We start from the raw sequence: 23,892 nt of genomic DNA, 5'->3' as shown, positions 1-23,892 counted from the left end.
CGTAGAGGGAACTGATATATCGACTCCACATGCTTATTTTTCAGCTGTTCTTGGTAAGTCTGTTTTAACGATCTTATTATGCTTGGGAAGCCCTAGAATCTTATCAGTGTCCCCACTGTGCAATTTACCAGCTAGTAGGAAGTTATCTAGATTTATTTCAAGGATATCTTGGAAACTAGAATTTTCTCTTTTAGAGGGGATTGATTCTCTCTGAAAAAAGAATGATGTTTAAGGCTCAGGTACTGTGAGAGAGCTGAGCAGGTGGGGAGGAAGGTCATTACCTGACAGTTTTTCCCGGTATAGCCCAGAGGGCAGGAGCAGCGGTACGACCCCAGGCCATCAATACACGTCCCCTCATTCAGGCATGGGTGAGAGTTGCATTCATTGATCTCATGGAGGCAGAAGGGGCCAGTGAAGCCCATTGGGCACAAGCAGGAGAAGGAATTGATCCCGTCGATGCATGTGCCACCATTGAAACAGGAGCTAAGGAGCAAACGTTGAAGCAACATCAGTTTTGTGACCTGGGAAAGTGAGGTTCTGGAATGTGAAAATGTTCCCAGGAGACCTGGGCGTCTGCAGAAGGTTGAACTCGCCCGAGATTCCTAGAGGAGGGCAAGTTGTCCAGGTTTCCCCCTATATTTCATTATGAAAGAACGGAGCACACTCCTTGACAAAAATCAAACAAGAAGCTGCCCACAGATCAGAGAGCACTGACAAGTCTGCAAAGATAAAGAGGGTTTGGGATCACGTGGAAAAGGATGATCCTCCTCCCACTATGCTTTTCAACCTCTGACCCTAGTGGGCAGGAAATGGGTGATGGTTGTGGACATGGAACCCAAGTGGGCATCTCTTCCCTGCCCCTACTACCCCAGCATGGCATGCCCCCTTGCTCCTTTTCCCCAGAGGACACTGCACTTGGACCCATGGGGGCTCACCTCTCGGTGCACTCATCAATGTTGTTCTCACAGTGGACTCCATCAAATCCCGCCTGGCATTTGCAGGTGTAGCTGCTGACATAGTCGGAGCAGGTCCCACCATTCTTACAGGGTTCGCTCAGACACTCATCCATGTCTGTCTGGCACTTATCCCCAATGAAACCCGGAAGGCAGAGGCAGGAGAAAGTGTTGACTCCATCCACACAAGAGCCTCCGTTCTGACAGGGATCTAAGGATCACACACGAGAATCAGAGCTCGGCACAGCAGCGTTACCTTAGACCCAGAAAGGTGAGTGGCCTGAGCCAAGTCACACAGAGGGCAATACAGAGTGTGGCTTTCCCCCAGTCCTCCATTTGCAGAAATGAATGCACTGGCATCTGCTGGCTCAGTAACCTCCTTTTTACATGGGATCAGCCTTGATGATATCTCCTCTAACAATTTTGTAATATTAAGAATTACAGACATTGTACTGGTCTCCCATATACTTACAATTTTCATAACTCTTAGCTTTAAAATTTTCTAAATCAAGTATGTATCCCCAACACACCAAACACCAGAGTTATAAGCAAATAGGGAAGTACACACTAAATCCACAAAGGAATATCATGATGAACCCGCCTGGGGGCTAACGCGAGAATGAGGGCTCAAGCCAAGTGTTCCCGCAGGTCATGCAACGGAACCCTCATACGATGCTTGCTGTCAGGCAGCCCTGGCTCAGAGAAACGCCATGGGCAAAGGGGTCAGACTCTTGTGACCCACTGGGTTGCTGCTGGTGGATTTTCCAGTGTATCTCCAGGTCTTTCTCCCTAGTCTGTCTTAGTCAGGAAACTTCACTGAAACTCGACCAGCATCACAGCAATACTCGAGCCTCCACTGACAGGCAGCGGCGGCTGCAGTGGCGGTGCACTGGCTGGGAACTGAAACCAGTGCGGGGTTTCTCCACTGCTTCTTACAAAAAGGCTAGTGGAGATGAAAATGGTACCAAATCTAGTAAAGCAGTTTGGGAATTTCTTACAAATCTAAAACATGGCTACTCCATGACTCAATCATTTCACTCCTAGCTATTCACTCCGAAGAAACAGAACCATATGCTCACAAAAACATACTTTCATATTAGCTATATGTGTAGTACCCCCCAAGCTGGAAAACAGCCCCCATTGTTCATCAACTAAAGACTTGTCTAGCCACACAATGGAACAATTCTCAGAAATGAGCTCGTGATATATCTCCACAAGGACATGGATGAATGAACCTCAAAACATATACTAGTTGAAAGAAATCAGTACAACAAAAGAGAATATGTATTGTATGATTCCATTTACATATAACTGTCAAAAACCACAAGCTCATCTATAGGGTAGGTCCTTGACAAGGATGTGGGAGGGAAAGCCACAGAAAAAACAAAAACGAAATCATTACAAAAGGGATGGGGAAACTTCAGAGGTAGAGTGTTTGAAGCCATGGTTTCACAGAGATTGTGTCAAACCTGTCAACTTGTATACTTCATACAGAGAGAGTGCACTGGATGTCAATTATACCTCAAGAAATCCGCCTAGACAACAAGCTGATCTCAGCAGTGTCCCCACCCACCTCTTCAACGTATGGGATTTAATAGGAGAATGCTTAAAAGAGATCCCATTGTCTCAATTCTTTTTTTTTTTTATTTCATGAGTGCACTCTATAATATCTTTGAGGGGAAAAAATGATACCAATTCTACAGTCTACCCAAACATATTAAAAATAACCCTCACTCCTTTAGAGTAGGTTCCAACGTATAGCCACCCTACGACATATAGCCACTACCATATATATACAGCCACCCTATAACATATAGCCACCCTTCAATGTATAGCCACCCAATAGGACAGGGGGAACTGCCCCTGCCATTGTCTCAATTCTTAAAGACACGAGCTTGAAAAGGGGGGAAAAAACCCAACCAAACCAAAACCCCCAGCACAAGCCCCACTAATATTCAAGACACGAGAGCAATGACCTGCACGGCCAGTATGCGTACCGAGAAGAGCCCCTGCCGCCTCGCGGAGGAGTCCTCCTCACCTATTCCCTAGGTGCATTCTCTTGCCTGCTAGGGCGCAGGCGCTAGCTGGCATTACTCACTGGCAAGGCAGTCATCGACATCCTCCTCACAGTCCATGCCACTGAAGCCTGGGGGGCACTCGCACATGTAGCTGCCTGGGGTGTTATGGCAGACACCATGGTTCCTACAGGGCTTGGAGACACACTCGTCCACGTCAGTTGTGCACCGCTGACCTAGAAACACAGGGGCAGTGAGTGGCTCGACCTATGGAAACTGGCTCTCACGCATATCTATGGGTAGGTAGCCTGGCCTGTAGCTGGGGTGCATGGGGCTGCTTTCGGGACATCCTGGTCGGTCTCCTGGTTCGGGGAGTTTCACGAAGACTTCTCTACCTTCTGGGGAAACTGCTTCCAAAGGACCCAAATTTCCTATGAAACACCCTGGTTTGAGACTATGCTGCTGGGTTAGAGTCTTCTAGCCACTAGGTGGCTCCAAAGACCTGGATAATGGAGTGTCTATGTAATGAGCCCTACCGGTATAGTGGGCTGCTAACTGCGAGGTCAGCAGTTCAAAACCACTAGCTACTCCACTGGGGAAAGAGGAGGCATTCTGATCCTACGAAAATTTACAGCAACAGTTCTCAACCTGTGGGTCGCGACCCCTTTGGGAGTCGAATGACCCTTTCACAGGAGTCGCCCAATTCATAACAGTAGCAAAATTACAGTTATAAAGTAGCAACGAAAATAATTCTATGGTTGGGGGGTGCTGGTCACCACAACAGGAGGAACTGTATTAAAGAGTTGCGGCATTAGGAAGGTTGGGAACCACTGCTTTACAGTCTCGAAAACTAACAGGGCTTCTATCCTAACTGGGGGCTGTGAGTCAGAATCCACTCAATGGTAGTGAGTTTGGGTTGGGAATGTGAGCAATTCCTATATAAGATTCTCGGGGTCAGTTCTTGAAGTGGATGGATAGTTCACAGAAGATCAGAGGCTTCCTGTTATCTGATAACCTGATCACTTTGTTTACGGTTCAGAATGCATTTTCCTAGGCTCTTCCAACCCCACTGCTGTTACCTTGCCAGCCAGGAGTACATGAGCAGGTGTAACTCTCAAAGTTTGGTGCCTCTTTGCAAAGAGCAGCATTCTCACAAGGGTTCGGGGAGCAGGGAGCCAATACAGTCTGACAATTTTTGCCTGTAAAGCAATTGGCAGAGTTTATGACAGAGAACATCCCCAGGAGACCGCACTAAGAGGCAGCTGCCACATGAGGCCTTCCCTCTGTGCCTTATGTTTTATTACACCAGGCAAGCCTCACTCAAGTTTTAAAGACCTTGTTGAGTACAGACTGTCTGCCTTAAGCCACAGCATTTTCAATGACAAAGCCTGGGCAGTGAAGAGAGGGAGAGAAAAGAACTGATGCATATGAAGTGTGGCATTGGCAAAGATTATTGAATATCCCATGGATTATTCAAAAGGACAAACAAATCCACTTTAGATGAAATGCAACTACAATGTTCCTTAGAGGTGAGAATGGCAAAAAGTCAGCTCACTTACTTTGGAGACACCGTTAGGGAAGATCAATTGCCAGACAAGCACATCTTGTTTGATCAGGTAGGTGGTCGGTGAAAATGAAGGATACCCTTGATGAAATGGACGGACACAATGGCCTCGCCTACACCAACTATCAAGAGCAGTCCGACTTCAGCCACGTGTCAGGTGACTAGAGTCGACTGAACGGCAGCTGACCATTACCACAGCCAAGTGCTCAACAGGCTTTTGAAACCGAGGCATCTCCAACACTTGGACTCTCGGCTCTGATATCTGCCACTACTAATCATGTGACCTCGGGAAAGTGATTTGTCTTCGAACTTTCCTTGTACGTGAAATAGGAATAAGAAGATAACATAACTCACAGGGGTTTTCTTGAGAATGAGAAAATTCACACTAAGTCCCTATCCTTGAGCAAGTCACAGGTCTTTGTCTTCTTTTCATGCATAAAATGATGACAGAAACATCTACTTTGTGGAATGTTTTCATGTGAACTAGAGGAAAACATTCAGGGAGTATAAAAACACCTGGTACATCACAAATTATCCATATGAGAGGGCCTTAAAAGTTCATGGAAAACCTGAATGAATCGGTAATGGAACTTTCCCCACAAACTTTTTGCAGCCCCTGGTATACATAGTAGTTGTTTTATTATTGAAACCAAGCAACTAAAACGACGACAAGTGCAGGTCATGCTAGATTTATTTGATAAACTAAAGTGCAGGTTCGCAAACTTATGTGGCCCATTGCCCCCTTTCCAGAAAAAAATAAGATTACTCAGCACCTCCCTGGCAACGGAAACTTTCGTAGTGCAGTCCACCATCCGGAGAGAGTGTAGGTATCTGCTTTGCGGGCAGCATGGACTGTCCCAGCGCCGCCCCCCCCCCCCCCCCCACACACACACAGGCCAGGGTGCCATCACTGGACTAAACTATCAGCTGCGTTCGGATATCCAGCCATATGTATCATCTAAAATCACTACTCTCAGCACTTTGTACCCTCAAGTACAAAGGATACAAACGGGGTTCCCCACCACTTGTACCTTGGGAGGATGCAATGTTTTCTCAAAACTCAAAACCCCATCAATGAGTCAAGAAGAGCAGCTGGGAGAGCCAGTCCCTGGAATCTTGTCATCGCCTCACTGACAAGTGGCACTGAAGCTCAGTCTGACTGGCAAGGCACGTGTCTGCCTGTCCCGGTGTGGCACCTGCAGGACTCACCTGTGTAGGGGAGCACACAGTGACAAGTGTAGCCACTTATGTCATCAGAGCAGGTTCCTTGGTTCAGACATGGGTTTGAAGCACATTCGTCAATGTTCACCTGACAGTTATGACCTGCAGACAGAAAAAAAGGGGGGGGCGGTTTGAATAAAACGGTGTGATACTTCCTGCTAGCCTCCTCATTATCTCAGTCACAGACCAGTGGTCTTGCTGGGCACAACGAAACCCCTCAGACAGTGTGTTAATTTCTTCTGGCCACCAGGACACCTACACATTCATTTCACTGACAAGACCCTGGCCTACAGTCAGGCAGCAAACCACAACAGTACATTCCCATGTCCCCAAAGCCCAATGCACTTGTGATGACAATGCTTTCCCTATAAAGGACAGAAAGGGTCCCAAAGGGTAAAAGTCTGCTGCTTGATCCAAAAGCAGGCCGCCCTTTGTACAGAGTGGCACAGGGCCCTGGGTGGCACAAATGGTCCAGCACTCAGCTTCCAGTGCTCGGCCACTAATCAAAAGGTCGCCAATCTGAACCCAGAGGTGCCTTGAAAGCAAGGACTAGCGACCTGCCTCTAAATGGTCACAGCCACCAAGCACCCTACACACTTCTCTGAGTTTCCAATAGCGAACTCATGGTACAAATACAACTGGGATAACCCAAAATACTGATCTTACATAATGCTTTCTACTGTATGCTTTTCTACAAGACAATGAAACCCATTGCCGTCAAGTTGATTCCAACTCAGTAAGCCTACAGGCCAGAGCAGAGCAAGAGCGCAGAAGTGCTCTCCAGGGTTTCCACGACTGTCCGTCTTTACTGGAGCAGAAAGCCTCATCTTCCTCCCCAGAAGTGCCTGGAGGGTTTGAACCGCCAACCTGTTGGTTAGCAAAACCATGAATGGCCCATTGTACTACCAGGGCTCCTTCCAGGTGACTCCGTATCTAAACTGCCTCAGTATATAAGATTTGCTGAAAGCATTCTGAACAAATGGATTCTCCTTTGTTGTCACTACTACAAAATAAAGTGAGCACATTACTTTTTCCTTCTATGCCCACATTTCTCTTATGAATTATCATAGAACCATACCCTCCCCAGGAAATCTGTCAAAGCTCTCTAAATGAAATCTTAGCCACTTATTTTAATACTACTCCCAAAGCTCGCCTCTCTGCTAGGCTAAGAGGTGAAATGCTATCTACTGCAGCTTGTTTGTTGTACGAATGATGGGCAAAAGGAGAGGGAAACTAAGAAGCGAGTTATGTAGCAAGCATCCAGGAAGGAGGCAATGACACATGTACTTTTGCTTTCACCTTTAAAGCCCTTCTTGCAAGTACACCTGTATCCATTCACCAGATTGTCACAAGTTCCTCCATTCTGGCATGGGTTAGAAAGACATTCATTTTTGTCCACGTCACAGTTGCTGCCGACCCAGCCGGCATCACAGAGGCACTTGTACCTGAAAGAAGAGAAAACTTGCCATCAGGGGAGGTCTGTCTGCCCAGGCTGAGTCACAGAGAGAAATGAAGACTTGGTGGACAGCCAAGGGGGGCTAAGCGGCCACACTCACCCTCACTGCCATGGAGTTGAAGCTGACTCACAGGACAGGGCAGAGCTGCCCCCTGTGAGTTTCTGAGACTGTAGCTCTTTAGGGGAGTAGAAAACCCCGTCTGTCTCCCAAGGAGCCGGCTGGTGGTTTCCAACTGCTGCCCTTGCAGTTAGCAGCCCAACGCATAACCACGGTGCCCTCCCCCGACCCCGGTTTCTTATAAAAGTCCACAGGTCAATCTCATGTCTACTCTTCTATAAGCCTGTACGCGGCTCACCGTGCCCATGGTGTGAAGTTATGTGGGTCCCCCTACATTCAGTACAGAGACCTTACTTAGCTGGTTCACTAAAATGCTGGAGATATTCATGATTTCATATATAAACAGTAGTTTGTACAACAATGTTGGGCCTATCTGAGGGGAGCAGAATGGATAAACTTGCATAGCTTCTTTTCTTAGACATAAAAGATAGTAAATCTCAGCGTTTACTTTGGAAATCCTATTTCCCATATAAATCAGACACCCAGAAAATGTCAGTACGAAGGACTCTAAGCTAGTCTGAGGTACACTTGGGGTGGCTGCCTGCTGAACTATGCTGTGTCCTGACCTACAGTCCTACTTTGGGAAGAAGCACTGGCAGTGAGCAAAGGAAGGAACACAAGGGAAAGTATTGGAAATACATCCAGTGATGGCCAAGTGAACATGCTCTGTGAATGGGAGGCCCAAGTCTCCTTGTCTAGAGAGCTTGATGGAAAAGGCAGAAGGTGTGGGATGAAAAAAAGAACTTTGGAAACGCATTCATTACCCATTTATCTTTAAGCACTCTCTTCCTTCTCTCACCGGTGTGGTTTAGCAAATGGGAGTGCCTAGAGGCCTCTCATAAAGCAAGCAGAGGATAATTACTTAATGGAACCGGAGGTCCTAAGCTGTGAGTCTAGAAACTCAACTGCCAAAGCATCACAAACTCTGTCTGTGTTGACGGTGGGGCCACCAAGTCAGTTCTGACTCAAAGTGACTCTATCCACAACAGAATGGACCCCTGCCCAGTCCTGCAGCATCCTCAAACTAGTTGCTATGTTTGGGCCCATTGGTGTAGTCACTGTGTCGGTCTAGCTCACGGAGCACCGTCCTCTTTTTCTCTGATATTCGACACTACAAAACATAGTATCTTTCTTTAGGGACTGGTCCCTCCTGATAACATGTCCAAAATATGTAAGCTAAAGTCTTGCCATCCATGCTATTTATGTATTTTTGCTATCCATGCTTCTAAGGAGCATTTAGGCTGTACTTCTTCTCAGACAGCTTTGTTTGTACTTCTCCAACACTATAATTAAAAGGCATTAATGATTCTGCAGCCTTCTTCATTCACTATCCAGCTTTGATATGCATTATGAGACAACTGAAAATATCATGTATAGGTCAGTGCACCTTTATTAAGGCTTAGAGTGAAATCTTTGCTTCTCAACACTTTAAAAAGGTCTTTTGCAGCAGACTTGCTGAATGCAATATGTTGCTTGACTTCTTGACTACTGTTCCCACGTTGATTGTGGATCCAAGTCAAATGAAACCTAGAGGCCTTCGGGTCTTTCTCCGTGTATCATGGCCTAGTTGTGACGATTTTTGTTTTATATTGAGGTATAATGTATATTGAAGTCTTTTATCTTCAACAGTTCAGTACTTCAAGGCCACTTCATATCCCAAGTTGTTAATGAGTCTTCTTCCAATTCTGATGCTGAATTTTTTTTTCATATAGTTCAGCTTCTCAGACTATTTTCTCAGCCTGACAGATATCGTCCTGACTTTAAGTTATTCACTATCCCCTTATTTTGTTTGAACAATTTCCTTTGGAAGATGTATTAGTCTGGGTACTTTAGAGAAACAAATCCACAGAAACTCATGCAGAAGAGAGAGTTTTATATAAAGGGCAAATGCACATCAAGAATACATCCCAACCCAGTGCTGCCCATGCCCACAAGTCCAACATTAACCCATTGACCCAAATGTCCAACACCAGTCCACCAAGTCCTCCTCCATCTCACAAAACAGACGCAATGATGCCGACTGCAGGAGGAAAGCCGAGTCAGCGAATGTGTAAACATCTCAGCACTGGCAGGGGTCTTCACACAGGTGGTACAATAACCAGGACTGCATTGGAGTAGGTCCATGTGGCTTCTTCTCAGGAATGTCTTGCAGGAAGTGAGCCTGGCCAGCTACAACAGGGAACTGGCTAAGGCAGCCTGGTCCGACCATCAGAAAACAAGATACCCGAGAACTAGAAAGGCGAGGCTCACTGAGCCATTTATCCCTCTGCCCTTCAATTAACCCCACATGTGTTTATTGGCCAGGTTGGCACAATAAACTAACTCAGAAGATTTACAAGTTGCTCATGAGAACAATTAATTTGCCTTAATTCATTGTGATCCATAAAGCCAAATGCCTTTGCATAGTCATTAAAACATAGGTAAACAGTAAACATCTTTCTGATATTCTCTGCTTTCTTCAGCCAAGAGCCATGAATGTCAGCAATAATATCCCTCATTCCCCATCCTTTTCTGAATCCTGATTGAAGCTTAAATTGATGGTTAAGTTCCTTTGTAAATGTACTGCTGCAATTGATTTGCAATTATCTTTAGCAAGATTTTACTTACATGTACTTTTAATGCTATTGTTGATATTGTTTGATAATTTCCACATTCTGTTGGAAAATCTTGTTTTGGAATGAGTCCAACTAGGGCTCTCTTCTCATCAGTTGGCCAGGTAGTTGTCTTCCAAATTTCTTGGAAGAAAATTGTAGTAAGTCCAAAAACGCTTTGCCATAGACTACTGTGCTTCCAGGGCTGCAACTGTTTGTTAAAACATCTCAATTTGTACACCATCAATTCCTGGAGCTTTTGGTTGCTGTCGTTTGGGTTTTGCTCAATGCCTTCAGTGTAGCTTGGGCTACTTGCTTCAATACCATTGGCTCTTGATCGTACACAATCTAGAAATGGTTGGATGTCTACGAATTCTTTCTGACTCTGTATATTCTATCTTCTTTAAATGTTTCTTCGATCATTCAATATTTTGCCACCAGGTTCCCTCAATATCGCAGCATGACGTTTCCAATTTTTATCTTTCGCTCTTGCCGCCTGAGGCATGCTGAGTGTACTCTCCTCTTTGGGTTTTCCAGCTCCAGGGCCTTGCACTTTTCATTACCATGCTTTATTTTTTAAAACACCTTATCAGGGGCTCTTACAAGTCTTATGACAATCCATCATTCAATTGTATGAAGCACACCTGTACATATATTGCCATCAACATTTCCAAAACATTTTCTTTCTACTTGAGCCCTTGGTACCAGTTCCTCTTTGTATCCTTCCTCCTCCACCCTCCTGCCCTCGTGAATCTTGATCAATTACATATTATTATTATTATTATGTTGCTTTCTTGAGCTATACCTACCCTTTAATATTTTCTGTTCAGCTCGTTTATGCTGTCATTTTTTCCATTTGCGTGGGCTACTCTACATTCAAAAGCATGTTTCAAAGTTTCTTCTGATAGGCATTCAATCTTCTCTTTTCCCCCCATATATCTATTTAAAGGCCTTTTGCTTTCTTCGTGTTTGATGTCCTTGGTATAATCCTACAATTTCTCTGTTCCTTGGTCAGCAGTGTTTAATGCATCAAATCTGTTCTTGAAACGATCTCAAAATGTCGGTGGGATGTACTCTAGGTTGTTCTCTGACCCTCATGAGCTTGTCTTAATTTTTTTTCAGCTTGAACTTGAACTAGAGCACTTGATAGACTTGCAGACTATACATATCTTATCAGGACCATGTCTAAAACGAGGTGGCACCATGTTTAATTCACCAGCATGCACAAGTACTGCAGTGGAACTGAGTCTAGTTACTTTTAAGCAGTCACAAAGGTCAGAGGCTAGATTATGGCTCAAAACGTAATCCTGTGGTAAGTTCAAAAGCCACAATTGGCTAAGTTCATAAAATAACCCTGGACTCCTCCGCTGACACACTCACTGACCATCTAAGTAAGAGAGACATCCCCCCTGGATTTTCTACTTAGGGACAGCAAGGAGCGGCCAATTTCCACTGGTGAATTTGTGATTTTGAAGGTCTTAATGCAGACTGCCAAAATCTTCGACCAAGTCACAGCTCAAGTTTCCAATTCCTGGTTTCTGCAGGATAATGCAGTACTGACACCCAACTGCCTTGACAAAGACCAGTAAGAAACCATGAATACACGGTAGCTACTCACCCACTGAGGCCTCCGGTGCAGTTTCCATGAATGCAAGGGTTGCTCAGGCAGTCATTCACTTGGGAATAGCAGCTGGGGTGGTGGGGCCCCTCAGGGCATACACAGCGAAAACTGTTCACCTCATTGATACACGTCGCACCTTTGCGGCAGGGGCTGGAGGCACACTCATCAATGTCGACGTTACATCTCTGCCCTGCAGGGAGGGGGCACTTCGGTAAAATCCAGAATGATCAGGGAAGAGACATAGAACAAGACATATTCTGTGGACATTCTTCATCTGCACAGGGCATAACAGATCCGGGTCACCAAATGCCAGGATTTAAGGCATAGCATACCAAAGCACTCAGATCCAGGTAGGAAAGCGTGAACGCCGCCATCAAGGAACAGTTAGGGAAATGAATGAAATACTAGAACAGGGTTGTAGCATTTTGACTGGTATTCTTTCTTCACTTTACCTTAGAGATGGGGAAACTTCACAAGGCTTTAAAAGGAGCTATGGGATGTGATCAAAGATGCTATTCTCCGAACTCTCGGAGAAACTCTTTTCACCACTGCTTTCTGCTGGTCTACCAAGAATTCCCTGTCTTAGTTATTCAAGCTCTTATATTCCTACATATTACAAATCTCAATCAACTGAAGTGCTTAGAGACTGAACTATTAACTTACTGATTCAATTAGTGAAACAGAGAAGGTACTTCATTTTCATTTTTAGAGTTTCATTAATCTGTTCTCTGTATTGAATCCAGAGTCCACTAAGCACACTTGATTGTCCTCTGATTAGCTAGAAAACAGTTCAGGCTTTCTCACTCTAGACCAGTGACTCCCAAGTTTTAAAGTGCAAAAAAAAAAAAAGAAAAAAAGTCACTTGTTTTAAATGAAGATTCCTAGGGCCTATTATCATAGCTTGTGATGGATTGGGCCAGCAACCCATATTTTAAGGAAAAAAAGCCCTGGTCCCGATGACTTCACTGGATAATTGCATCAAACATTCAAAAGAAGAGCTGATATCAACTCTACTATTCAAGAACATAGAGGAGGCTGGGATACTCCTCAATTTATGTGATATAGCAAGCATAACCTTGTTATTAAAGCCAGGCCAAGACAGCATTAAAAAAGAAATTCAAAGACCAATATTCCTCATGAATATATATACAACACTCCTCAACAAAATCCAATCAACAGAATCCAACACCTTACCTAAAAACACAGTACATTACAACCAAGTGGGATTCATACCAGTATGTAAGTATGTTCATAACATTAGAAAAGAAGCAATGTCAAGACGAGGAGGGAGCAGTATTAGAGCTTAAATTCTGAACAGCTGGTTTGTTGAAAGCTGTGTATGCCAATGAGAGCCCCAAATCCTTTTGTAGCATCCTCACGTAGCTTAAGTCTCTGGGGAATCCCCTCTGACCGTTGCCCAGGGATACGAATAGGCTTGCTATCAGGCAGAGTTCACTGGAAAGTGGACTAACGCATATATAATTAAGTTAAATTTTAACGTCTCATTATTTGTCCTTTTTTACCCATTTGAATTTTTCTAGTTTTTACTATTTTCTGCTTTCTTTTTGATTGAGGTTTTCTGTTTTATTTTGCTACTTCTTTTAATGTGAAATCCAGGATAGGGTAAGCTATAGAAATAGTTACTGGGTTAATAACTTCTTAGGGTTCTGGCAGGGGAAGTGGGGGGTAAGTAGGGAGCGAATAGTAAAAAAGTGTAATAATGAAAAAATGTTTTAAAATTGACTGTGGTGGTGATTGTCCAACTCTAATATTTGAAACCACAGAATTGCATGATGTGTGAATCATGTCAATAAAACTTATAATTGTAGAAAGAAAAAAATCCATGTCATCCACTATAGAATAAAAGCCAAAGAGCCACATGATCATACCAATTAGTGAGGAAAAGGCACTTAATAAAATCTAATACTCATTCCTGAGTATTTCATTTCATTTGGAAATGAAGAGTAGAACAGAAGGGAACTTCCTCATCATGTTTGAGGGTATATATGCAAAACCACCAGCCAACATTACTCTCAAGGGAGAGAGATTGAAAGCATCCCCCTTCTGAATGAGCACCAGACAAGGATGCGCTCTAGCACTACTCCTGTTCAACACTGTAGTAGAAGTCCTGGCCAGAGCAAGAAAGCCAGAAAAGGAAGTAACAGGCATCCGAATTGGTAAGGAGGAAGTGAAATAAAAGTACCGCTATTTGCAGGTGATATGAATCTACACAGAGAAACCCTCACAGGCACAGCAAGAAAGTTGCTGAAACTATTTGAAAGTGGTAGGGTACGAACAAGATCAACAGTCAAAAATCAACCAGATTCCTTTACATCAACAAAGACAATGCAATTTACATAGCTCCCATAAAGATAAATACTTAGGTATAAAGCTGACCAGAGATGCAAAAGACTTATTCAAAGAAAACTACAAAACACTGCTACTAGAAACTAAAACAGACTTACATAAATTGTAGCACATAGCATGCTATTACATTGTGGAAATGTTAGTACTATTCAATGTAATCTATAGCTATTGGCATTGCATTATCAGCATTCTATGCAATGAGGTTCTATCATCATTCTTTAAGGAGATAGAACAACCAATCACTAATTTTATATGGAAAGGAAAGACACCCCAGATAACAAAGTACTTCTGAAAAGGAAGAACAAAGTACTTCTGAAAAGGAAGAACAAAGTACAAAGTCTCCAATTTCTCAATTTCAAAATATACTAATACAGTTATGCTAGGCAAAATAGCCTTGGTCCTGGTACAGTGGCACATATGTAGACCAATATAGTTATATAGACAATGGTAGATATATAAACCATACATATACAACCGAGAGTGGGATTGAGAATCCAGAAGTAAATCCATCCACCCATGGACAACCTATTTTCAACAAAGGACTGACACCTATGAACTGGAAAAAGACAGCATCTTGAGCCAACAGCGAAGGCACAACTGTATATTCTTGTGCAGAAAAATGAAACAGGATCTGTCCCTCAAAATACCTATAAAACCAAACTGCAAATTGAACACAGACCTATTTGTAAAACCTGAAACAATAAAGATCATCAAAGACAAAAAAAATAGGAGCAAATGTAAGGGCCCAAATTTACAGCATAAAGACCATCACATGTAATCATGGTTCAAAAAATGTACAAACAACAGAAGACGATGTGGGGGGGGGGATCTTCGAAAAATCAAATATCACGTGCATCGAAAGACTTCTGCAAAAAGAGTTTGGGGAGAGTAGAAAGAGTTTGGGGAGAAAAATTCAACAAGAGGCTAATCTCAAAAATTCATAGAAAACCTTAACACCACCACAACAAAAAGACACACAACTCGATTTTTAAAATGGGGAGAAGGCATGAACATACACTTCACCAAAGATGGTGCTCAGGCAGGCAACAACCAACCACAGGAAGAAATGGTCACAATCATTCTCATTAGAGATGAAATCAAAACAATGAGATATCATTTCACCCCAGCAACGAGAGCAAAGTAAGACAGAAAACAACACAGCCTGGTGAGAGTGTGGAGAGCCTGGAGGAATGTAGAGTGGTGCAGCCACTGCGGCACTGCCTTACAAAGTTTGGAAATGGAACTGTGATACAACCTACAGAAGTAGAGGCTGGGACACAGATTAATATGTATACACCTATGTTCACTGTAGCATTATTCGCAACAGCAAGGAGACGGAAACAAACATACACAGGGGAATAATACGATGCAGAGTTAAAGAACAACACAGAATTCCCAACACCTCATAAAGTGGATGAATCTGAAAGACTTGGTGATGAGTGAAGTAAGTCAATCACAGAGGGACAAATATTGCATGAGCTCGTTATAAGAAGTCAAAGGAATGTTTACCGTAATTTGATGGTTACCAGGGCTGGGAGGGAAGGGAAAGGAAAATCACTAACTAGATGAGAACCCTCCCCCCAAAACAACCTCACTTCCGTAGAGTTTTGACTCACAGCAACTTTACAGGACAGAGTAGACCTGCTCTACAGGATTTGCCAGGCTGTCAACCTTTGTCGAAACTGACTGCCTAATGGTTCTCCCAGAACAGCTGGTGGGTGCGAACTGTGCTACTGACCTTTCATTAGTAGCCCAGTGCTTAACCCATTGTGAGACCAGGGCTCTTGAACTAGACATTAGATACATATTAATCTGGGTGAAGGGAGAGACAAGATACAGTAAGCAGCTGATGAGCACGCACAATATAACTCCAGAGAAGGAAGACGCAGAAAGTGCACAAGAGTTACTGACAACAAAGGTAAATACTATCACGCACAATCCTACATTATCAGTAATAAACACTAATGTACGAGTGGACATATAGGCATACAGGCAAGATGAACAGGTATAAGTAGAATAAAGGGACTAAATTCATGGCCATGTGTAGGCTTGGCAGACGATACGTGTGTATACTGTAAATATATGCAAGTAAGTAATGAACAAACAGGGGGCAAAGGTATGCAAACTTCTTAGACGTAACCAAACACCTTGAGGAATGTGGCATTGGGCCTGGAGGCTCAAGACCACAGTCCCAGGGACATCAAGGTCACTGTGGATCTCTCACTGTCCAGGGTAAAGAAGAGTGAGGAAACCAAAGGCCTAATGGACGAGGCAGAGACCAGAAACAGATGGTGCCTGGCTATCACTGTCAACTATTCTCACGGGATCACAACAGAATGTCCGAATAGGATGGGGGTCAAAATGGGGGTCCAAAACTCAAAATCATAAATAAGACCACATTTGCTACTCAAATAGAGACTGGTGAGACCACCAAGACCATGGCCCTTAGTCACTCTTCAGGCTTGGAACTAAGCTCATCCTGATGGGTCAACGTTTAGCCAAACAGTAGACAAGCCTATAAGGTGAACAATAATACCAGAGGGGTATGTACTCCTTAGAACGACTCGCCATGAGAAATCAAAAGGTCAGGATTTTCCAAGGCATAAAGCTCAGAAGGCAGGAAGGGGTGACAGAGAAGGAAGCGAGGAAACAGTACCAACGGGGAAGATGGAGCAAGAGTGCTTGTTTGTTACACTGTGGGGATTACAATCAATGTCATGAAACAAATGTGTATGAATGGCTGAATAAAAATCCAAGGTGCTCTGTAAATTTATACTCAAATCAGAATAAAAAGCTAAATTAAAAAAAAATTTTAATGCAAATAATCCAAAGCCCACATTTTGAGAAACTCTGGTCTAGACAATTATGGCTTCTCATCACAGAGCACTGCAGATACTGAGAACATAGGAAACTGAGATGAATACAGGCCACGGCACACCCAAGAGCATACTTTTGAAAAGATGTTTAAATAAGCTTGACAGGTATTTCTGTAAGCTGAATCAAGTCAAATGTGCCAGTTATTTGAGAAAGTTGCTTTGATAGGGTCTGAAGAATTGAGATTCAACTGTGTATTCCCAAAGCATATAAAAGATTTAAATTACCCATAATTCTATAAATGAGTGGCAACAAGCAACTGCTATGAAGAAAGTTATAAATTTCAAACAGCACAATGTTCTGATTCAGATTCAACATGTATTTTTATTTAAGAAAGACCAACCTTGCATTTAGTGCAGGAAATTCCAAAGGAAACACACACACACACCCTTAAAGTATGGGTACGAACATTTCTTCACCCTCCATTGCTCTGAAAACCATTATTGGTGGTTCTTGTGGTAAAGAACCATAATCTGCTAGTGGCTGCTGTTTCCCTCCTCAGTGTTTTATTAACAAGTTATTTTAAAATCCCATTTCCTCAGCCTCAGCCTCGAGTGTTTTCAGATGTCTGCCTAAAATATGAACGGCAGCTCTGAGACTACAGAGCTGCCCTCAACCTACAATCTGGTGGAGAGTGAGGCAAACGGTCTTCACTTTGGATGCTTTTTTGGGAGCATCTTCTTGGCAGTCAATCCTCCCAAGTTGCCTTTACTTGCTTTTAAAGTCCTTTCAAAAGTCAATTTTCAAATTATGCTTATCAGAGTACATTTATTAAGTGCCTCTGTGTGCGGGCAACTACGTGGAGTAAACGTGCCTTCGTTAGCTCGTGCTGCTATAACAACAGTACCTTCAAACGAGTGGCTTTAACAAGCAGATTGATTTTCTCACAGGTTAGGAGCCCAGAAGTTCCAGTGCAGGTGCTTGCTCTGGAGAAGCGTCTGTTGCCTCTGGAAGAAGGGCTTTTCTTTTTGCTGCTCTGTTCCTAAACCCCTGAGAGATCTTCCTGTGGCATTTTCCTTCCTCCATCTCAAATTCCTTAATCTGATTTCTCATAGCTCAAGACATGGATTTAGGATACACCCTACCAATTGGGAAGGGGAGGGAAGGCTGGGGGTTCAAGTCCACTGACACATCTCTGAAGAAAAATCTACTAACTTAAAAAAGCCACTGAAAGTCCTGTACAGCACAGGTCTACTCTGACACAGCTGGGGCCACACCACGAGTTGGGGCTGACCCTAGGACAGTGGAGAAAACCTTAGTCTGTCACCTCAAAATGCTGATGTCTTAGCCTACTTACCAGTATAGAGCAGAGGCTGTGAACATTACCTAAAGGTTTTGAGAAATGACTTTTACAACAGGAATATTTTTGAAAGAAGGCAATTGAAAGCTATGTTGAGGTCCTAGAAAAAGTTGAAAATCTGTCACCTTCCTTCTTTGTTTCACATTATTTTAGAATTCTTGGCCTTTGCCCTAGGGAGTTGGATGTTGTTTATATCAGGCCAATGCTTTCAATTACATTCTATATGCTCTTTCTAAAAAAAAAAAAAAGACATACGCCATACTACTACCACCTCATTAACACAACAAAGAAAACCCATCCTAGACAGGGTTATAACCAGAGGTACAGGGGTTAAGATTTACAACATGAATTTTGGGGGACACAACTTAATCCATAACAAATAGCTAGTTACTCCTTACGGAGTTTCCACCAGGTTTTATAATTCACTAGTACAAGGCTATGTGCTTTGTTGGCCTCAGTGACTACTGAAATGAGAAGCTGATCATGCGTTTAGTAGGTAATCAATAAATCGATGTCTAATGAATGAACGCATAGTTTAGCCCGGCCTACACAGTCTGGAATTGGGTATTAAAAGTCCCATATTTAAGTCCTGTTAATTAATTCAACATTTAATAAGTGTTTCCTCTGTGCCAGACACTATTTTACCCACTGTCCACAATGATGGTTAAGGAACTCCCTGTCTTCTAGGATTGACAAACGAGTTACATGACTTGACGAGTTGAAACCAGGGATATGTCAATTTCTATCTCTTGGTTCCCTCGTTTTTTGGAGTGAGGATGATATGATTTAAGTACTTGGCTGCTAACTTGATCGCTGGTTTGAGCGCACCAGGAGAAAAGACCTGGGGATTTGCTCCCATGAAGATTACAGCCCTGTAATCTTCTACAGCCCTGTAATGGAACTTCTACTGGGCGGGTCAACCTGCCCTGGAGGGCTGCTATGAGTTGGAAATGAGGACACATATCACCATTACCACTGCCATCTATGCTTTGAATTGTGATAAGAATTCAGCAAGATACTGGATATTAAAGTGCTTTATAAAACTGAAGAGCAGTTTATAGGAGCAAGATGTCATATTTTACTTCTCCATTCAATCAGTAAATGTAAAGCAGCTCTAGTAGAATACCTTAGTTTAAAAAATTAAAAAAACACCAAATTCTGGTGCCAAGCTGTTGTAAAAATAGTAAACAGAATAACCATCAAAGTAAAATTTAAAAAGAGAGCAAATAAAATGCTGCATTTATTGCTCATAAGTATATATACCAAAGGCATCGCTAATGTTTTCAGCAGCTGGCAGTAAGTAAATAAATAAAAGCAGTCCCAGACACTGAAACAGTTCCCAGAACAGGGTATACCACCCAGTAACCAAAACATTCCATTTCTTGGTTATGTAGTTTCATGCTACACCTTCCGTTTATTTTAGAATATTTTTAGCCTGTGTCCTCCCTTCTTGACCTTCCTGGTTTGCTGGATGTTAAAAAGAGAGAGAATATATTTCACTGGCATTTCCAAAAAAAATAGAAGGTCCAGTGGAAGGCTTAATAGATTCCAGAAGAAACCACAACAGGCACTCCTTATGCTGCCCAGTGAATCGGTCCTGTGGCATGGGCAGGTCTCCTGGCTATAGTGCATTAGTGACTTGAGTTAACCTTCCTAAGCTTTTCCATTCTTATCCATACCATAGGGATATTAATGATAGTGACAACACCATCACTGAGCATATACCTTGTTGTTGTTATTGTTAGTTGCCATCGAGTCGACTCTGACTCAACGACCCTATGCACAACAGAACAGGCCACTGCATGATCCTGCCCTATCCTCCCAAGTGTTCCTATGCCTGAGCCCAGTGATGCAGCCACTGTGTCAATCCGTCTCGTCAATGGCCTTCCTCTTTATCACCGCCCCTCTACTTTACCAAACATGATGTCCTTCACTAGGGGCTGATCTCTCCTGACAATATGTCCGAAGCATGTAAGATGAAGTCTTGCCATTCTTGCCTCTAAGGAGTACTCTGCCCTTACGTCTTCCAACGCAGATTGCTTTTCCCCTTTAGTAGCCCACGGCACGTTCACTATTTGCCTTTAGCACGACAGTTCAAATGCACCGACTCTTCTTCGGTCTTCCGTATTCAATGTCCAACGCTCACATGCATGTGGAGAACACCATGGCTTGGGTCAGATGCACCTTAGTCCTTAAAATAGCATCCTTGCTCTTCAGTACTCTAAAGAGGTCTTGTGCAGCAGCAGATTTACCTAATACATCTGTAGATCTCTTGACTGCTGCTTCCGTGAGCATTGATTGCAGATCCAAGTAAGACAAAATGTTCAACGTCCATCTTTTCTCCATTGATCATGATGTGACCTATTCATCCAGTTGTAAGGATCTGGCCTTCCTTACATTGAGTTGTAAGCCAGACTGAAGGCTACAATCCTTGATCTTCATCAGCAAGTGCTTCAAGTCCTCCATACTTTCAGCAAGCAAGGTTGTGTCATCTGCATATTGAAGGTTGTTACTAAGCCTTCCTCCAATTCTGATGCTGTACTTTCTTCATATAATCCAGCTTCTCTGATGATTTCATCAGTATCCAGATTGAACAAGTATGTGGAGGGACTAAAACCCTGATGCACACCTTTCCTGATATTAAACCACGCAGCCTCCCCTTGTTCTGTTTGTACAACTGCCACTTGATCCACGTACAAGTTCCGAGTGAGCACAATGAAGTGTTCTGGAGTTTCTATGCTTCTCAAGGTTATCCACATATGTTTTGTGGTCCACACAGGTCAAATGCATTTGCCTATCAATGAAGTACATGTAAACATCTTTCCGTCACTCTTTGCTTTGACTCAGCATCCAACTGCCATTCACAATGATAGCCCTTGTTCCACGTCTTCTTCGGAACCCAGCTTGTCAATGTTCTGCTGCCACTGTTGGTGGATGAACTTAAGTTGGAAGAAGCCTATGCACAGAAAGCATTATGCATAGCTTTGAAGCATTTTCAAATAGTGAAAGCCTAAACAAAGGCATATACCTTAGTGCCTGGCTTAAAATGAGTCCTTCATAAAAAGAATGTTCCCTATTCTCTCCTGACCTGTTCAACAATGATGTGCCTCTCATCCTGGTTAGCAAGGATTCTGATGGATTCAGCTGACTGCCACTTACTCTGAGGGTCACAAGTTTCTGAACACAAACATACCTCTGACCACTGCAGTAGCATACAGTCCTGGACATGAAGGCTTATGAGTCATCTGCTAAACAGATTATTGCGATTCAACGTGGACCACAGGCATTCCTCTCAAGTGGGCATGATTACGTCCATCAGGAGAATGCAAATGAATGCGACATGCAGAAGGAAGAAAGCCTTCAGCAAGCCAAGGGTTGACGATCACCAGTCGGATGCCTGCATGTGACAATGCTCTAGTTGTTCATAATCTAGGAAGTCATAACTCACAAGACTTTGGGTGTCCCCAGTCTTCTTGGGGAGCAATGGGAATTCCCCTTTGAGTAGCACGATAATGGTTAGCCTCTGGCCATTTTCAGAGGAGCCCTGGTGGGGGTCGTGGGTTCTGCACTGAGTTGCTAGTTGGCAGGTTGAACCCACCAGTCACTCTGTGAGAGAAAGATGAGATTTTCTGCTCCTGTACAGGTGTGCAGCCTCCGGAACCCACAGAGGGCAGTGCTACTCTGTCCTACAGGGTTGCTGTAAGTCGGATTCGACATGGCCTGAATTGGGTTTGGTCACTTTTAACATGTGATGACCCTCCCCACCTCTGAATTTTTTTGAAATTATGTCAAAAAGCATCCAGAGCATGCAATTCTCAACCTGTGGGTCGCGACCCATTTGGGGGTCGAACGACCCTTTTACAGGGTCGCATGATTCATCATAGTAGCAAAATTACAATTATGAAGCAGCAATGAAAATAATTTTATGGTTGGGGGGTCACCACCACGTGAGAAACTGTATTTAAGGGTCACGACATCAGGAAGGTGGAGAACCGCTGATCCAGAGCCAACTACTGCCTTTTGCTTGCTGAGGGTTTGCTCTCTCTCGCACGCCACAGTCGTTTGTGATAGCCAAATTCAGTTGGTCTTCCCAAGTCCTGAGCCGTTCCAACAAACTCTCCAGAGAAGAAATTCCCAACAGAAGTGAGTATTTCCATAGGGAGTTTATGAAAAGTATGGCCATTCCCCATAGAAAAACAAAACTGGCTTTGAAAGTGATACAACTTAAGAACAGAAGGAAACCCATGAGCTGACGAGGGTTCTTTTTATGTATAATAAACATATGGTCTGAAACCCTATGCCACAGACAACAGGCCATATTTCAGTTTAGGGACAGTCCTGTGAGCACAAAGCTGATCCAGGAAACACGAAAGCAGACTTTTAACCTCCAGAGAGATAAAGCAATGCGCAAATGAGGAGACACTGGGAGGTAAGTTTCTCTTAGACGCCGTTCTCCTAAAACAAAGAGACTGAATGAGTGGGTCTCCTATTAAAAGACAGCACTGACCTGTGAATCCTGGGGAGCAGACACAGCTATAGTGGTTAACGCCATCCTTACAGATCCCGTGGACACAAGGACTACTTGCACAGTCATCAAAATTAATCTCACAGTTAGTCCCTGCAAAGATAAAAACAAAGACAAACCAAGATAAATAATGACCTGAATACAAATACTATGTTTATTATGAAATCTACAACAATGGGTACCATAAAGTAGGAGCTCCCAGAGTAGTCTAGACCATTGACTCTATGGGATGCTCCAGATCCTGCCCAGGGAACTGTGAGGTCAAAATGACCTTCTTAATAACACTGTTATTAATAGTTATTAGTGTCCTCTTGTACCATGTTGGCATTCTCATTGCTGGTGCAAGAGCAATGACATCTCAGCATGAATCAAGACAGTGACTTCACCACCAGGCACTGGCTGGCTCAGTTTTACTCAAGAGCGGCCTCGGCAATATGGAATCCAGGATGGGTAGGTCTACAGGCAGTAACTGGAGCATGGCAGTGGCGGGTGGAGGAAATAGGGAGCCAACAACAACAAGCATGAGAAGAAAATGTTCTGAAATTCAATGTGGTCATGAATGCACAAATCTTCTTACTATGGACAGTTAATTTGTATGATAGGTGAACTAGATGCCAATAAAACTATTTGAAAAATGGCCACAGGGAAGCCGTCAAAATCATTCTTTTACAATGAAAACACAATGCTGAGTATACATGGAATGAGAGACACGCCAAAGTAGAGTTGTCTCCAGAAGCGGGTGCGTGCTTGTTGGAATTGTGAGCTGAAATACCTGCTCTTTTCCATGGGACCCCACTTTAATGGACAGAATGACTAACTGACAGACCCAGTGATTCAGAGTACCAGTGCCAGCAGTGGCTGTCACTGAGTGAATTCCATTCGTGGGAACCCTGGGTGTGTCGAAGTACAACTGTGCTCCCCAAGGAGTTCAATGGCCGAGCTTAGAGAAGCTTAGAGAAAAGCAGGCTTTTCTTCCAAGAGCCTTTGGGTGGGCTCAAACCTCTGACCTCTTGGTTAGCAACTGAAGGAGATAGTTCATTGTACCACTCAGGGACACTACTAAGGCTAGTCGCAGACATTAAGTGAACAAAGTAAAGTGACTATTTCAAAGAAAACAACTGACACTATCTTTGCCAAAGAGAAAAATCTGAGCTGTCAAGTTGAAAACAGAAGTTTAAGGTATTTGTGCCAACCAGTGTAAGCTTGATAGCTTATTGCTGCTGGTAAGTGCCAAAAGTCAGGATAAATCTTCTTCTTCTTTTTTTTTTAGTTGCCTCTTTTATTTTT

General features: G+C 43.3%; 1 protein-coding gene across 1 annotated transcript in view; it reads right to left on the bottom strand.

The window, feature by feature from the left end:
* NOTCH2 (notch receptor 2) overlaps positions 1-23,892 on the bottom strand; it is a 140,169-nt gene that overhangs the window by 24,073 nt on the left and 92,204 nt on the right. The window contains exons 12-19 of the mRNA XM_045283711.1: positions 22,588-22,698; positions 11,537-11,729; positions 7,053-7,198; positions 5,742-5,855; positions 4,048-4,167; positions 3,052-3,204; positions 936-1,164; positions 282-483 (exon numbers count right to left, since the gene is read on the bottom strand). Coding sequence (XP_045139646.1) covers positions 282-483; positions 936-1,164; positions 3,052-3,204; positions 4,048-4,167; positions 5,742-5,855; positions 7,053-7,198; positions 11,537-11,729; positions 22,588-22,698 — 1,268 coding nt within the window. The remainder of the gene's footprint in view (positions 1-281; positions 484-935; positions 1,165-3,051; positions 3,205-4,047; positions 4,168-5,741; positions 5,856-7,052; positions 7,199-11,536; positions 11,730-22,587; positions 22,699-23,892) is intronic.

Source organism: Echinops telfairi, unplaced genomic scaffold, assembly GCF_000313985.2.
Source record: "Echinops telfairi isolate 266 unplaced genomic scaffold, ASM31398v2 ScPeMD7_7466;HRSCAF=8504, whole genome shotgun sequence".
In the NCBI taxonomy this organism is placed as follows: Eukaryota; Metazoa; Chordata; class Mammalia; order Afrosoricida; family Tenrecidae; genus Echinops; species Echinops telfairi.
The sequence above is the reverse complement of the archived record's forward strand: the minus strand, read 5'-3'. Positions and strand labels throughout refer to the sequence as shown.